At 40.5% G+C, this 17,012-nt stretch overlaps 1 protein-coding gene across 4 annotated transcripts in view; it reads right to left on the reverse strand.

The window, feature by feature from the left end:
• LOC120724306 (protein diaphanous homolog 1) overlaps positions 1-17,012 on the reverse strand; it is a 96,248-nt gene that overhangs the window by 13,015 nt on the left and 66,221 nt on the right. For all 4 annotated transcript variants that reach the window (XR_005693881.1, XM_040016424.1, XM_040016425.1 and 1 more), the window contains 8 exons: positions 4,051-4,149; positions 3,854-3,948; positions 3,370-3,471; positions 2,754-2,993; positions 2,239-2,368; positions 1,892-2,016; positions 1,548-1,712; positions 961-1,093 (listed from right to left, as the gene is read on the reverse strand). Coding sequence is in view for 3 of the 4 variants with exons in the window: in XM_040016424.1 (XP_039872358.1) it covers positions 961-1,093; positions 1,548-1,712; positions 1,892-2,016; positions 2,239-2,368; positions 2,754-2,993; positions 3,370-3,471; positions 3,854-3,948; positions 4,051-4,149 (1,089 nt within the window). In the remaining variant the exon portion in view is untranslated. The remainder of the gene's footprint in view (positions 1-960; positions 1,094-1,547; positions 1,713-1,891; positions 2,017-2,238; positions 2,369-2,753; positions 2,994-3,369; positions 3,472-3,853; positions 3,949-4,050; positions 4,150-17,012) is intronic.

Genomic DNA, 17,012 nt, shown 5'->3' on the forward strand with positions numbered 1-17,012 from the left:
TCTTGGTGGCTTGAACTGCCCTTTAAATGAACTGCATACAAAAGGGGAGCTAAAGAGGAAAACCTGGCAGCGGTAAAATAAAAGCAAGAAGGGGAGAAGAGAAAAGAAGCCAGCTGGAACATGCACTACTAGAATAAAGCCCAGAAAGACTTTTTGTAAGAGTTTGAAAAGCAGACACACACACACACACTTTGGCCAGCATAATGTTTCTTCAACACATGGGCAAAGCAAAACAAAAAACATTCACAACAAAATGACACAGTTTATAACACACACACACACACACTCTCTCTCTCTCTCTTTAGAGCACCAAGGCTATAGCACATTTCTACAGTGAAAAAGCAGGGGCTCTGCAGAACATAAGTGGAGCCAGAGAGAGGAGGAATGCACTGAAAGTAGGTCACAGACTGAGAGAAGGGGGAAAAAGTCTGTGTATAAATATGCGTCTCCAAGGCAGGATTTGAGTGCTTACTGTGTAGACAGGGACGAGAGAGTCAGAATGCATGTGTTTGTTAAAGGGAACAACAATAATGCTACCAGCAATTTTTAAAGTGTAAAAGCATTACCAGAAGAGTGGAAACATGTTTTTTCCTGATAAGGAGAGTTGGGAGCTATTTCTGTATTCTTTTGGGGGTGGAAAATTTCATGATTACTGCAGGAGTGAAAAGAGGTCAGGCACTTCAATGCTGTCCTCAGTTTATGTGAAGCATCATTGTTTCTTGTTTACTTTAAAACAGGTCATCAACATTAGATTAACTTTGGTCAATAAATGGGCTGGGCTGCTCTCACTCACTCTCTCTCACACACACACACACACACACACACACACACACACCACAGATGTGTGGACTCGGACTGCCCCCAACAGGAATCTGAGGGAAATGCAAAGGAAGAGACGTGGCAAGTGTCTCTCCAGTTCATTGACATGCACATAAATATATATTATGCAGCAAAGGTGACCTGCGTTGATGTCAGGGAGCTGGTTCTTCTTGAGTTTCTCCTCTTTTTCCTTTTCTGCTTTCTCTCTCGCCAGCTTGGCCCTCTTGATCTTCTCTTCAGCCTCCTTCCTTTTCTGATTCTCCTTCACTGCTTGCTGTTGGGGTAAGAAGTAGAAAATATATTAAGTTCTAGCTACATAAATTCAACACAGAAATCGTTTAAGAATATCTTACATATATTGAAAGAGTGAAAGTGAATAAAGCAACCCATGTATGATGGATATGATGAATGACGTTTTGTACACAAAACTTCAAAACCAGTACTGGCCATTATTCTTTATGACTGGCAGACAAGTTATCTAAGGTGGAGCCCTCCCAAATGTTTAAACAGATAATATAATGGAGTGACTCATTATTTTGTCATCACAGTCAGATGTACAGTCAATCCTTTTGATACTTGCCTTTGATGCATTTCATTATTTGCAACTGAACTTGTGTTTAATTTTGTTCGTAATACATACATTCATTTTGTAGGTTGGTAAGAAAAGACTGAAAACCATAACAATCTTGTTTTTACTTCCTTACTCGTTTAGACTTACACATACACACCTGGAACATGTTTTTGAAGTTGTTGAGATCCCCAAATAATTCCTCGACAGAGATCTTTTTCGGATCAAAGACAAAATAGTCTCCCAGATCACTGTATTGCTTTTCCATATTCTTGTGCATCAGATCTAGTTTCTCATACTGTTCTTGGGCATGGCTCACAAAGCTGTAAATACATTGTGTTAAGGTACACAGGAGTGTCATTCAAACACAAGAAAACACAAAAAGCACTGTCATCACGACATGACATTTCCATTGATTTCTTTTTTTTAAAAAAAACAAAAAAACAAAACTCAGTGACTAAATGAGGCCAACTGAGCAATTTAATAGCTGAATAGAAAGGATATCGACATCTTCTCCGCGAACAGGTCCTTATCATTTTGTGGAGGAGGAAAGGTTTCCAAATCTTTCTGCAGGCTCTTGATCTGACGGCCCATCATTTCTAGGTTCTTCTGAACTGTCTCTGCAGAAACTGCCATGGACAAGGAAAATGTTGTCATTGCTAAGCACCCACAGATGAAGCTTGTCATATTGGTATTGACTTGAAGTGACTGATACAGTGAATAAGAGCATTAAATAGATCTCGAGTACGATGTGCTATTTGCTGAAACAATATAAGCACACTTTATTTAAAGAAGATCTGTATTAAAAGATTAAAATAATATGTATAATATGGGTTACATGTCCCACGCACCTCTGCTGGCCTTTTCGACATGAATGAGCTCATCTGTAAAGCTCATGACATCAGGATACTGCTCCTGGCACACGTCAGCAAGGAAATGGAGCAGTGTCTGTTTCAGATCAGCTGATTTGGTGTCACGAAGCTAATTGGAAGAAAGAGGTATTTAAAAAAAGGACACAATGTCAACATAGGTGTGAGTAGTTTCTAATCCTGAATGTACATTTTGACTGGACTTTTATTGCCCAGTTTCTATTATTAAAACATGTGATAAAAGTACAACTATAAGTACGGTATAGTGTTTATACACAGTGTAGCAATATTTAAAGATGAAAAATTTACTATCTCAAGTCTTTATGCTAGTAATAGCGGTATATATCCTGTACCTGAAGCCATGATGACGAAGAAGAGCCAAACAAGACAAAACAACAACAACAACGTCAGTATTTCTCCAGTTACATACAGGATTTTCAGTAGATACATTCAGTTTTTATTGTGGGTGTGTGTCATATGATCCCCCTTCACTTCACCTTGCACAGGTATGATATGGAGAAGCCGAATGCTGCTCCATTGCGAGAGCCAGAATTCATATAATTCCCAACAAGGAGGATGATCTCCAGCAACCTGGCGAATGTATCACTTTTCCTAAGCTCTTCACAAGCTGCTGTCACAGACACCACATCCGGCTTGATGTTGTTCAGCTGTTCCTCAAACTGCAGCTTGAACAAGATGGCCTGAAGCCGTGGCATCAACCGCTTCACACTGGACATCTGGAAAAACAAGAGAGGGGCATACGAGACCATTCCCTGTTTGTTGCTACAGTGAGTGTGTGTGTGTGTCTGCACGTGTCTGAGAGCATGCAATTATGGGTAAGTGCAGTGAGTTCATCCATTACCGAAATCTACAGTTGAACAAAACCCCTTTGTTTAACAGCATGAGGACATTCTGTGTGTCTAATTTACTGACAAACCATCTTAGAAAACGAACCATCTCAACACTTTCTACAACTCATACTGACACCACAACAAGTTTGTGGTTAGTCAGCTTCAAGTCAGCTGACAATTTAACAATAACCATCTTATCAAAGAGAAGTGTCTATTTTTTCCCTGCGCTTTCATTTGCACATGTATATGCAAGTTTCCTTACCACTACTCCAAACTGTTCAGACTCAGCCAAGTCATCGTATTCATCCTTCATATCTGCCAGGACACCCAGCTGGTCTGGTCCTGGCAGTTGCTTGATCAGGTTCTAAGTGACAATGAGAGAAATTTATACCGGAAGACACATGAAGAAGCTTGAAAAAGTTGGATTTTTATTTACTATGTCATAAGGATCTTAATATGACTTCAGGGTAACTGAAAATTTTATAAAGTTAAATAAAAATGTCATTTTGCTGAAAATCATCAACAAAACAGGCACTCTGAAATAAAAGTGTAGATGAAGCACACACTATCATCCAGTTCATTTTTTCCACTTATCAGTCTACAGATAGTCAAACACATTAAACCTATAAATCTAGTATGAGAGGTAACACATAGGAATAAAGGAAAGAGAAAATCCTTTTTATCAAATAACTATATTTTATTTTATAATACAAATGAACAGATGCATAACAACACTCAGTCAATACCTGAACCATGGACTCTGTGAGGACCTTCTCATTAACCTGCAGGATGGCATTCTTGATCTCCTCATAAGGGATACGGAACGATCCCAGGAAAATAGCTTCATGAGAAAACACAAGAAGCATGACTTACTTAATTATGCCCCATTTTATGCATAAAAAGCATGGTCATGAATATAGTGGTATCAGGATAGTGGACTTACAGAGATTCTGTGAAGACTTTGAGTCAAGAATCTTCAGCTCTTTCACCTTCTTCTTCTGCACCTGTTTCTTTTCATCCCCACCATCCTGCTCCTTTTTAGCTGTAGATATGGACAGAGACAAGGAAAACTTTATATTCCCTTACAGAAAGCAAAAAGAGGAGCCTTTGTAACAAAATTTTCTTGTCATCTTTCATAATTTTAAATGACTTGTACCCTTAAACAGAAATAACACTGGGGGGGGGGGGGGGGGAAGTAATGACATTAGTGGGATAAAAGACAGAAAGTGGATTAGATTGATGGACAGAGGGCACATGTGATGGCTATAAAAACTGACAGACTTGGCACAGCTTTTACTTTTTTCATTTTCTCCAAACTGTATGGTGTCATGGAGGTGTCAGGAATATCACATCAGTGGTTTGGGGTACAACTGAACTAACATGAAATGGCTGCAGCACCAGGGGCAACATGTCCCTGGAGCATGTGGGCCTTTTAAATATGGTCAGACAGTTGTTCGCTGTAAGGCATTTGAAGTTTGGATTCACCACGCTGCACATAGACACACCCACCTATTGCACACACTCACACTCAGAGGCATTTTTCATTAACTTCTTTTGACAAGGTCAGGATTGTGACTGTAAGGATGTGTCAGAGTGTGGGGGAGGATGTGAACTAGATTAGAATGAGGAGTGAATGATGAACACGGGTTTGACCACATCGCAGCCCACTCTACACATAGCCAGGCACATTAGGGTCAGCAGAGATCCAGATGTCACAACTGTTGTTTCCATCAATATCTAACCATTTGTACTTGATATTTATAAGCTACTTGTATCTCATTATATTGTTTAAATGAATTTTCAGTTGTGGGTCAGAAAAAGAGTTGAAGTAAATTTGGGATAGATTTTTGATATTTTATCGAAAGACAAATCAAGAGCTGTGCATAGAGCCAGACCAATAAAATCACCTGACTCTATGTATCAATCATCTATAGTTATGGTCTTATAAATGTGTTATCATCAGAGTTTTTCCATCAATGTTGCTTTAAATTTGGTATGCACATTGCAGAACCATCAGCTGCATATACCAGATTATACATTACAAAACTTGCTGGTTTGCAGGGACTCACATTTTGTTTTGCCGACTAGTCCATAAAATACATTGTTTTCCCTTCTGCTGCATGCTGGTCTATAACCCTGAGTGTATCTTTTCCAACTAAATCACAATTTGAGACTTATCAGCCTGTCTATAGCTGCATCCTTGCCTCATCTTTGTAAAGCTGAGATACAAGAACTCCACACATATACAAAAAGAAGCTACTGCAAAAAGTCAACAATGGTGCTGGCAAAAACCTTTCATCATCAGCAGACTACCTGCTTCAACTGCCTAAAGATGACCTGATGCAGTGACATCAAAAGTTATGGTTTTAATGTCACAGAGAAGGCAAGTAGAAGGGCAAAAACAGAAATAGAAATGCGGATACGGACCGACCCTTATGTGTGCTTAATTATCAGTGTTAGTAAAATCTATTTTCAGTTCCATTCAGTTACCTACCCCTACTGTACAAGCAGTCTAATTTCTTAATTTCCTCAGTGATTCCACTGTATCATACTCGAGTGTTTACCTTCAAGTGCAGTTTATTAGAAAAGCAAAAGATTATTTTGGTCAAACAGCGGCACTGTAATCTATTCTCTGCATAGACAACGGCGACAACAACAGCTTCACAGTTCTTTCCTTCATCTGTCCACTCATCAATATGTCCAGTCAAACAGTGCTTTGTCTCGATGTGAGACACCTATCAGCCAAGCAGGCTGTTAATGAGCCAGGCTCCTAATGAGCTCCTCATCTCTCAGTTTAGCCATTCATTCAGGACACAGATATACACAGAACAGTCAGTTCAGTTGACTGCAGCCTTAAAAAGGCCCATTGTTTCTGTCAGTATTAGCTTCAGCTTTATGAAACTCCCTACTGATGGTCAACCACCATTTGTATCTTAGGCTTCGACTTTGTATGTTTGTTTATGTGTGTTGTCATATAGTTTGCATTATATCAGTATATTCAGTTGTGTGTTTCACTGCCACCAGCAGTACTACTGCATGTTCAGTGTTTCATTACTAGTCCCTGCTGAGGCCAGGAAACCAAAGCAGGAAGCCAGGAATCACAGACACACACAGGATAGGAAAATCCATCAGGACATCTGAGCGGAAATGACTGTCTTGCACAAACACAAAGAGAAAGTCACAGCTGAAATGTCATAAAGAAAGGAAGTTGCAAGCTTACACAAATAAACATCATCAGAGAGACACAAACAAGGAAACGGACAGTCACAGGAAATAATTCAAGATATGCCATCTAAAAATGGAAGAAATTAAGTTGATGCTTAAAGCACAACATCAAATCCCTGAGATCCTTGCACATGCAAATACTGATATGGTGACCTGTACAATAGACACACACACACACACACACACACACACACACACACACACACACACACTAATCCAAACAGCTCAGTTTGGAAGAAGACGAGTGATCTGGTAGAAGCATCATGTCACGAGGTCAGTGTGTGTGTCTGTGTCTTTGGGAGCAGCAGAGACCCAGTGAGGGAGCATGTGTCTTTATGCATGTGGAAATCTACAGTGCTTCAGTGCCAGCTGCGCTCTAGCCAATAGAATCAGTCCTGGCTATGTTGACATCATGGCTGATTCATAAAATGGGGTCTGGTGTTCACATTGTAAAATGGCTGCTCTGTGGTTTCCACAGACAGCCCACTCTTTTCATTTATGAGCAGATGGCACCTCTAGTGGCTGCTATGGAGCATTGCATCGTGCTACTCTTAGTCATTGTGGGGGAGGAAAGGAGATGACTGGGGCAGAACACACATGTGTGACTAGGCACACAAACATACACAAGCCACATGGACGCAGTTGTGGAATGCTGACATCTTAACATCCACATGTTTTATTGTCCCAGCTGCCTTTTTGTTAAAACCCATGATACACAGAAGAACTCTTTTCTGGAAACAAAACACTACCGCCAATTGCGCACACACACACACGCGCTTTTTCCTCATCTGTCAGTGCCAAGCAGCTGTTGGGGAGACAAGGGGGGGGAGAGTTCCAGGAAAAGCTGTGGTGTGTGTGCATGCGCGTGCACAAACACACATGTGTAATGAAAAGACATTCTTCCATTTCTGACTTCTGTTTCTAATTAAGTGGGAAGGGGGCAGAAAGGTGGGGGATGAGAGGAACTAAAGAAAGAGTACTGAGGATCATGAGAATCCAAGTCATGCTGCGGTCTTTGTCAATATGTAACTAAGTGTCTGTCTGACCGGAGCTACACAAAGGGGAGTCTGTTATCAGTCAGCAGACCTGAGTGTCTACTTCACCACCCCTTCCTATTCCCTTCTACTTCATCCCTCACTCCTTAAAAGGAGAAAATGTGTAGAGGAGATGGTGTCGAGTAGCCAGAGTAGGATAGGGAGAATGAATGAAAAAGAAATTGTTTGTATGTATGCATGTATGTATATCAAAAAAAAAAAAGATGAAATGAAGGAAAAAGATCAAGCTTAGTAGGAATAGAGAGAATCAAAGAAAGGAAAAAGAACCAAGTACACTTTGATCCCTTTAGCTTCAACTCAAAGAATAACTTTAGCCCACTCTCAGAAAGCATAGCCTCTTCTCTTTACTATCGCCTTTTCAGTCTTTTCATGTGGTCTATTCATCCTATCATCACCACTCCCTGTTTGTGGAGTGCTGGCGTTTATTTTTAACCCACTAAAAGCTTTCAGATGATGTGCTCCATTGTATATTTGTGGCATCAAGACTCTTTTTCATAGTCCCTCTGGTGGTGAGATAGAAAAAAAATTAACTTTATATAGCTTCAAACTAACTTTTTTTTTTTTTTTCCATTTAGCATTCCAGGGCTGTTGGAGATCAAATAAAGTGGAACAGAAGAGAGGGAGTATAGTTTCAACATCAACATCTGAGTTGAGCGGTTTTGCTGGAAAAAGTTGCTGAATGTGCTCCAGAGAAAGAACTAAAAACAGATCTTCTACCAACCTCTAACATCAACAAAGACTGAATGTATTACAGGCAAACGTAATGAGAATATTATGTTTTTAGCTTAAGAAGTTTAGTCTAGCGTTATGTAAGTAGTCCCAAAAAAAAAAAAAAAGAGATAAAGAAGAAAAACATGAAGAGGGAGCATAAAGTTCTTTGTCTAAAGTAAACAAAGCCAAAACTATGGCAGACAGATGGACAGCTGTAGCCATGGTCCCTTTAAACTTTAAATGTCCTACATTCTGTCACTTTCTACATAAGAGTGTGTGTTACAATGTAAGAGTGTTCGACAGAAGAAGAATAAGGGGGTTTCCACGGTAACCTTGGGTCTGAAAGAGCCCCTTCATCCTGTTTTTCACTGTGAAAGGAAATGAGGAGAAAAAATTCCTGACTGTGTGTGTGTGTGTGTGTGTGTGTGTGTGTGTGTGTGTGTGTGTGTGTGTGTGTGTGTGTACACACGTACAATTGTGTGAAAAGGACCAGATGGCAGGGTGGGGCAGTGAGGAGGGGGGAACAAGGCAGGATGTGGGTAGGGCCAAAAAGCAGTGGGAGGGCATATGGGAGGGGCTAAGACTGTGCTCCCTTGCGCTCCCCTGGTGCATGAATGCTGCAACTACAACTGAGATTTTTGAGATAATTCCTATCATTCTATATTTGCTTTAGAAACAATATAAAACACTGTTTTTATGACTAAAATATTTATAAAAATCCCCAAATTATCCATTTAATTTTTGTTCATTAGAAATGACCCACTGGCTCAAACTTTACAAACATTTTAAAGAAAAAAAAAACAGACAACTTGCATGGCCTCAACTGTATTAACATCCCTTTCACTTCACAAACTCTTTCCTCTTACTTCCTGCTAGCTGAAGAACATTGTATATTTAAGTTCAAACAATTTTCTTATTTATTGCTTTTAAGTAGTTGCTTTTAGCTAATGATAATGATTTAATAACACCTTTAACTTTTTAAACATTTATGACATCAATTTTAAAATAAGGGGTCTTTGTCAGAATAACAGCAGGAAAACAGGTTTTTTTTTTTTTTTTTTTTTTTTAATTCTCCACAAATTCTAAACATTTTCTGTTTTTAAATTGGACAAGAGGGACAAAATGACATTTTCATATACCTCAATATGTTTTAAAGTAGGATAACTTGGTGAGTTCACAGCTGGAACAGTTAATTTTCAATACCTGCCTCATAAGCAGGCAGCAACATAATCATATCTGTATTTTTTTAGTTTTAATTCTTGCATTAATTAAAGGTCCTTGTTTTGAAATCACAATGTAGAGTATGGAGGCTAAAAGTCTGATTCCTTCAGTGAGGCCAGCATTTATTCATGGAGTCACAGTGCCCTCCATTGGTGTATTTAGTGAACTGCAGCTTGATGACAAAAGGCTGGCACACCTCTGCATCCAGCTGGCTACACTTGTTTATTACCTTCGCACTCTGTCCAAGTTGTGTATTTGTGCATGTTAATGAATGTGTTTGTGGACAAAGAAGGAGGAAATGCTGAAAGAAAGAACATACTGCTTTGTTTTATGTGTATGCAACGATGGAAGGCGTACAAAACACGTGTCTGTGAGTGTGGTCACTGGATCTGTATGTGTGGGTTTGTGTGGTAATGCTGTTCTCTTAGGGCCAATCTGACCTCTCTGTGCTCTTCTGGCCATGAAGGTCTTTGGTGATGACGCACACATGGCACGTAATGAGACACACTCTTTCTCTCTCTCTCACACACACACACAGTACGCTGCCTGCATTGCTGATAAGGTGCACTACATTCGACACACCGACACAGCACTACCTTGAACTCGAATTCACACTTGCTGAAACCACACAAAGACCCAATAAATCCCCATAGCAAATAACAGAGGACACAGACAGAGCTCCCCCCCCCACTCAACAAACACACACACTCACGCACAGAGAGAGGTGAGCTGCTATGGTGTGCTTATTAAATCAGTCCTATATCAGCCAGTCTCCTTGGGACATCAGAAAAGATTTACTACTGCAATTACACCAGCTAATTACAAGGAGGAGAGATAGAGGGAGTGTAGGGGAGCTACAGAGTGTAAAGGGGAGAAGAAAATCAAATCAGAAAAGAGCGAGAGCAAATAAAGGTGTGAAAACTGAGACGATGAGAGAGCAAATGAAGGAGAGAGAGCGAGAAGGAAAGAAGTTTAAAAGACAAAGATGATGACGATGCGACCTTGAGCCGCCCATCACACCTGAGCCTCAAATGTTGTACAAAGACATAACTGGAGAACACAAAAGCTTCATTGTTTAAAGTCAAACCACCTGTGTGTGTCTGACTAACTGAGTATCTCACTGGTTATGCAAGTAGTTTTTTGTGTTCCTCTGGCAGCTTGTGTGGTGCTTTGGTGTTTGTTATTCACAGTGTGAATGTCCTTGATGCTACACTGGCCTTCACAGCACAGTGCTCCCTCTACGGAGAGCAAAGTGAATTACATCATTAAGCAGGCTCGCTTCTATGCTGGGTATCAATCAACTCTCAACCTTGTTCCTAGTGTTGTGGATGGCATGCAGTGACATTTGCAGTCACTGTTCATATCCATGTGTATTGGGCTGACAGGCGAGATTAGTGACTCTAGAGACAGCTATCTGTGGAGGTCGGACAGCCTCTTATTCTCAATATAGTGGAGGAGTAGAAATTAAGAAGCGCTAATAATTTAATACTACATCATTTCCAGTACAGAAATAATTTACACCCAAATCTAAGCTGTTCTGAACGAGGGATTCAGAGGCTCTTGCTCGTGGATACTGAAGCTTAGACAGAAGTCTTGGAGCTTAATGTTACTCTCTGTACAGTGCCAGTGGCCTTCCTAATGTACAGGCATTTCTGCCCATCTAGACCGCTACGATCATATATGCACGGCCATGCAGTGTGAGTCTCATTTATATGAGCATAGCGGTAGAAATGGAAACTTAAAAATTGGGTTTCTATCTCAATTAAAAAGTTAGATGAACTCTAACACACATGCACCCCATGAGGCGTATTCTGCCCCGGGCAAAAAGGATTAGGTACTGCACTCCTGTCAGAACTCAAATATTCATTATTACCTTATGGAGAGATAGCAGACAGAGCGAGTGGGAGCAAGAAGGAGCAAGAAAAAGGGAGGGAAAAAAAAAAAGAAAAAAAAAAGGAGCATGAGTACGTGATAGAGAGGCACTTCATGAATACAAGCGGTTCAGACTTATGCAAAGCAAAACAGATGAAAGGAGGACAGAGAAAAATGGAGGTCTACACAGTGTCATGCCATGGAGGACAGTTAAAAGCGCATAACTGTGCTGGTGCACACACTCATCCTGTTAATCCCCAAGTTCTGTCCTCTCGTCTCCAACCATCCATCCCTTTACTCATCTTTATCTCTGCTTCAGTGATGAGGACAAAGGAAAGCACTCAATCACTGGCCCACCCTTCCTCCCTTGTCGCCTTCTCTTGGTCTCTGCAGGCAAGGCCTAGAGGCCTGATTAGTAATTGTGACTAGACCACATGGTGGAAAGACTAGCACACACATGCACACGCACATTGGAGCGTGTACACACAAATATGTATATAAAAAGGCACACAAATGTGGCAAAGAGGAGGACGAGGGCCAGTTCTGCTAGATCTAATTATCCCTCGAGCAAGGCACAATGAGGGGGCTGAAAAGGAGTAAGGAAGTTTGCCTTTTCTAATGTCAGCCACCGCTTGCAGGACATATGCACATATGCACACACACTTGAGTGTGTCTCGAGGCGCAAAAAAAAAAAAAAAAAAAAATTGGGTTATTTTTTGGTGTCTGTCACCATTTTTTTTTTCCAGCCAACATATTAACATGATCAAGCCGAGAAAACAATGACAGGGGAGAGGCAAGGACAGAAAAAAAGAAAAAAAAGAAAATGAAAAGTGGAAAAGATGTGAAGAGCAGTACTTGAGGAGAGATAAAAGAGATGAGTAACAAAGTCAAGCAATTGCGAAAGGAAACAGTACTGTGGGGGAAGAGAGTGGAGAAAAAACATGAGATGGAAGAATGGGGAGAAAAAGCGATATTGTCAATGGAATACGAATAAAGATTCCAGTTCGAGAAAGACTGTCACAATTCTCATGATTAACACAGTGGAAAAAATAGTCATCTCCATATGCATGATTGAGAAAATAACCAGACCCCTTTTTTGCGCATCAAACTACATTGAATAAAATAAAAAATAAAAAATTTGTCTTATTTATAGTAAACTCAGAACTTAAATCTCACATTCATGTACAAAGCATTCAAACCTTCAGTATTTTAGCCTCAACAAAAACTTCTCAGAGATGCTTCCCAATAAATCTGCAAAGATAAGAAGCAACTGTGTAACAACATATTCAGGTCCCTCCATAAATATTATGGACTTAGGTCTAGGGTTTGGGGTTTGAATGGCAAACTGAAGTACAGTCAGAGACTTCTCAAGAAGCTACTCCACATTCATCTTGGATGTTTGCTTTGGGCCAGTATCACAGGTTACAGTGAAATGTAATTTCAATCTTAGCTGATTTATTTTTTTAAATTAAAGGTCTTTGTATTCGCCTGAATTCATCCTTCAGTTTGATTATTTTCCCTGTCCATGCCACTAACAAGCAACCAAACATTATATAAATGTCACCACAATTCTTCATTGGAGGAATACTATAAGCCAGATGATGAGCACTGCCCGATTTCAGAGAGGTCATTTTTCTTTGTTTTATTTACAAAAGATAACCTTTTTCACAGCATATGGACTTGCTAACTTTAAGCTTTTCAGTAACAAGTGGTTTTCACCTAGCCACTTTAGGCCTGAATGATCCAGCACTGTAAATATGGAAGTCCTTTTGGCAGGTTTTCCATTCTATGCAAGAAGTCTCTTACATAGAGAGACTGCCATATTCTTGGTCAGCTCCTTGTTACTCACTTTGCTGGGAAGGCCAAGTCTTTGAAGACTCCTAGACATCCCAAACTGTGTTTATTATGGCTTGCCCCTCTCACCCAGACATGTTACTGAATTGTGCGCACACACTCATGCACACACGCACCTACCTACGTACACATTTAAACTCACGTCTTACAAGTTTAGTTTGTCATACATGAAGTCTAAACATCTCAAACGGAGACCTAAGTAACATGTGCCCTTGAATACTATTCTAACTGCTGCAGAAGAGGGTCTGAATTCTTTTCCTTCAGTTTCTGATTTTTAAATCATCTGCAACATGTTTTTATTTTTCTATTAACAATTACTGAGTGTAGAGTGATGTCCATTGAAGAAGCTGCATAAAATCCAATGCAAATTATTTGTAAAGAACAAAGTGTGCAAAAGGTGAGGGGGTCTGAATATTTTTTGAATACACAACCCAAACAGCAGTGACCTGGAATTTAGTGCATTTTATTCAATCCTTTTAAATAACGGTAAATAGATTGCAGTTCATACTGTGAAGAACGCAGTGAACACTTATTAGCATTTGTGTATGTGAACCTTTTTCTTTGTTGCGCACACTTTAGGAAAACTACTGCAGGTGTTTGAAATACATCAAAACACTGGATCAGAGTCAAACTAAGTAGCTGGAGGGGGATGACAACTATGATCTGGCAACCTCCACTTCTGCGTGGGAACCTAGGGAAAAGTCTATCTCACCAAAGATCCACTGGAGTGCTGCAGGGTTTTTAGTTTGTGAAATCCATTTTAACCCCTCCCCAAAAGACAGGGAAAAAAATCCCCAACCCCCCAAAATAAACAAAACAAGAGAAATAGATATTTAAACAGAGAGATAGACATGCAAATCCTCTCCTAGAACATCTGTCTGCTGGCCTCTCACAGGAATTGGCTGTAGCTGAGGCTGGTGAAATGCAAGACACACATGCATGCACACAACGACACAAACAAAAAACAAATTTCACAGAAGTACACACCTAATCCCTCTATGTGCTTAGTGAGCCATCAGGGGACGTGTTGCCAATCAGACAGCTATGTGAGGCTGGGTGAATGAAAACAATCAAGAAATAACACACAATATGGCTCAGAGAGTGTTTATGAGTATTTATGTGCACAAGTGTTTGCTGGACTGAATTCACAGATTCATACACATAATCAGAGACCGGACTCTCTACTCGGCCAACACATTCCTAGAGGGACTGCATGTGGAGAAGTCTTCTAGATCTTCTGTAACTAAAAAATGACTGACGGCAAGGATGATATATTCAGGAAAAGAATCAATCTTAACACTCGTAATGCGTCTTTTGAATCTGAATCAAAGCTTCTCTAAAGTGAATGTATGTAAAGATTATCTTCTGCAACGGGGAGCTTCAACCTCCAGGGTCACCTGGAGGTGATTTGTTTTATTATTTAGAGCTCTAGAGTTCACAGTCTCTACAATGGCAGTAGTAAGGGCAATGTTGTTCTTTAAAAATAGTACCCAAGGAGAGGAAGTCAGCAGACTTCTCTGCAAATTATTTAAAAAAGAAAAAAGAAAAAGAAAGAAAATGTAGTGCTTTTTCCTTCTACCTGTTGTTTATACAGTGGACTTGTGACCTAGCATGTGTGTTTATGTCTAGCAAGCTATCGCTCTCTCCCCATCTTGTCTCTTCTCACGGCTCAGTGAGTGTGTCAGTCTGCATTGGCCCTCTTTCAGAAGCTACTGAGAGATGGCAGCACCATTAAAATTTAACCCACTATCTCACCACTCACCACATATTGACAAGAGAGAGGAGAGAAAATGGCAGATAGTCATGCAGGCATACAAGGATATACAAGAATGTATCTAACCACAGATATGGGCGCACACACATGCGCACATCAATGCACGCACACTAATTTCCAAGGAGTCAGTCAGATGTGATTGCAAAAGATGGGGAGCGATGGAGCGAAAGATCCTATACAGATGGAAAGTAAAGAATAAGACTGAATAGATTACCACTTGAGAACTGCACACATACACACGTGATGCACAGACAGTTATGGAAATGATTGGCATCAATTTAGCAAGGGAAATGGAGAATGTGTATAGGCCTAACGCTTTATCAGTCCACACTATCCCTTCTCACCAAATCCACATTTCTACACCTTCTATTACTTGCTCCCTCATCAGCTCTGGCTTTTCAATCCCTCACAAAAAAAAAAAAAAATCCTTATTTTGTTTCCCTCCATCTCCTTTCTAAATGTATCACTCTTTTTCAGTTTAATATTTTTTGACACATAGCTTTTTCATTTTTCTGTCCTCCATCTCGCCATCTAGCCTTTCTACCACTCTCCTTCTCTTGTGCTGTTCCTGTCCCTTTCTGCCCCAGCGGAGTGTGGGATAGCAGGCAGTGCTGGGAGGCCTACGGTCTCTTAATTAGGAGGCAAGGCGGAACGAGGACACTGTTAACAAGGGCACACACACAGACCTTTGCATTGCTTTGCTTGTAAGAACCCACATTGCCTACAGGCCTCAGTGAGAAAGTTAACCATGTCTTGAACCTGTACCCTCTAACACTTATGTTGACTAGGTTCAGATATTAACAATAAATCCAAATCCTAACCCTTACTTTGCAAAAAGTGTTGAGAACTCAACTTGTGCCTCACAAAGACAGAGGCACAGTAATTCACACGTACATACAAACAAGTGAACTGCATAAGCTTACAAAACTCAACGAAAAAGCAATAGGCACTATAAAAGAGTGCTGTGCTAAAGTCTCTCTCTCTCTCACACACTCACCACACATCACATCACCTAATCAGACGATGAGGACCTGGGTTGAAATCTGCAGGACTAGGACTCAATCAGCTAGTGCAATCAGACACAGGGCACACCCACACATTCACCCACATTCTTACACACACACACACACACACACACACACACACACACACACACACACGGATGACAGACTCGTAATAAACCTTGTGCTGACGGATGAGAGGAAGGCCATGATATTATTCAGTCTACCTCATCACGACTGTAACAAACACACATACATACACAGAGGAGGCGGGATGGAAGTAGCTATTTTGAGAGTGCGTGAGTCCGTTGTCTGCGAAGGTGACTTTGGGCTGGCTGGAGTGGTAATTGGGTACACATACCAATGGCTTTTTCTTCCTCTTCCCTACATTCGCCTCAAACTCTCTCTTTTGGCCCCCTCTTTCCCTCCCACCCGGCTCCCACTCCTTCCCTTAGTGCAGCCCCTGAACGTGATTACATTTCCGACATGAGTGAGGAGTGAAGATGGAGCGCTGGAATGAAGTAGAAGTGAGAGAGACAGATGATTGAGTTGAAAAACAAAAAGGGCAGAAAACCGGTCTTGCGCTGGTTTGAAAAAGAAATGCATAAGACGCATAACATGCATACATTAGCATTTGCCCCCTGCTCATAAACACAAACGAACACTTAGATACACACATATATCCAAATATACATATATATATATCATTTCCTCAGCAGGGGAGTGAGACAAAGCAGAGGAAAAATACACAAAATGTCACTCAGACTGTCAGCCTGATCTTTCCTGTTGAGACACGCACCGACACATACACACATACAGAGTGCAATGGCCATCTCATTTCCTCAGACGTGTGACATTTTCTTTCTCTCTCTTTTTCTGTCTCTCCTTTGCACTCCGTCACTGTGGTGATAAAATTAGCATTCCTTTCCTTCCTCTGCTTCTCCCTCCCTTGACGCCTGGACAAGAGGTGAGGACCACAGGGACGGAAGAAAGGAGAGACAAAAAGAAACAAGAAGAAAGATGAGAACAAAAGAAGACGTTAAGAAAACAAGACGGAAAAGCCTGAGAGAGATGTGAAGACAAACAAATAGAGCAAAGTATGACAAGCAGGTAACGAAATGATGTAGTTAGACAAAGATGGTAAGATTAAATTAAAAAGAACGATGGAAAGAGTAATATATAGCTAGTGGAC

This window comes from Simochromis diagramma, unplaced genomic scaffold, assembly GCF_900408965.1.
Source record: "Simochromis diagramma unplaced genomic scaffold, fSimDia1.1 OVJJ01000685.1, whole genome shotgun sequence".
Lineage (NCBI taxonomy): Eukaryota > Metazoa > Chordata > Actinopteri > Cichliformes > Cichlidae > Simochromis > Simochromis diagramma.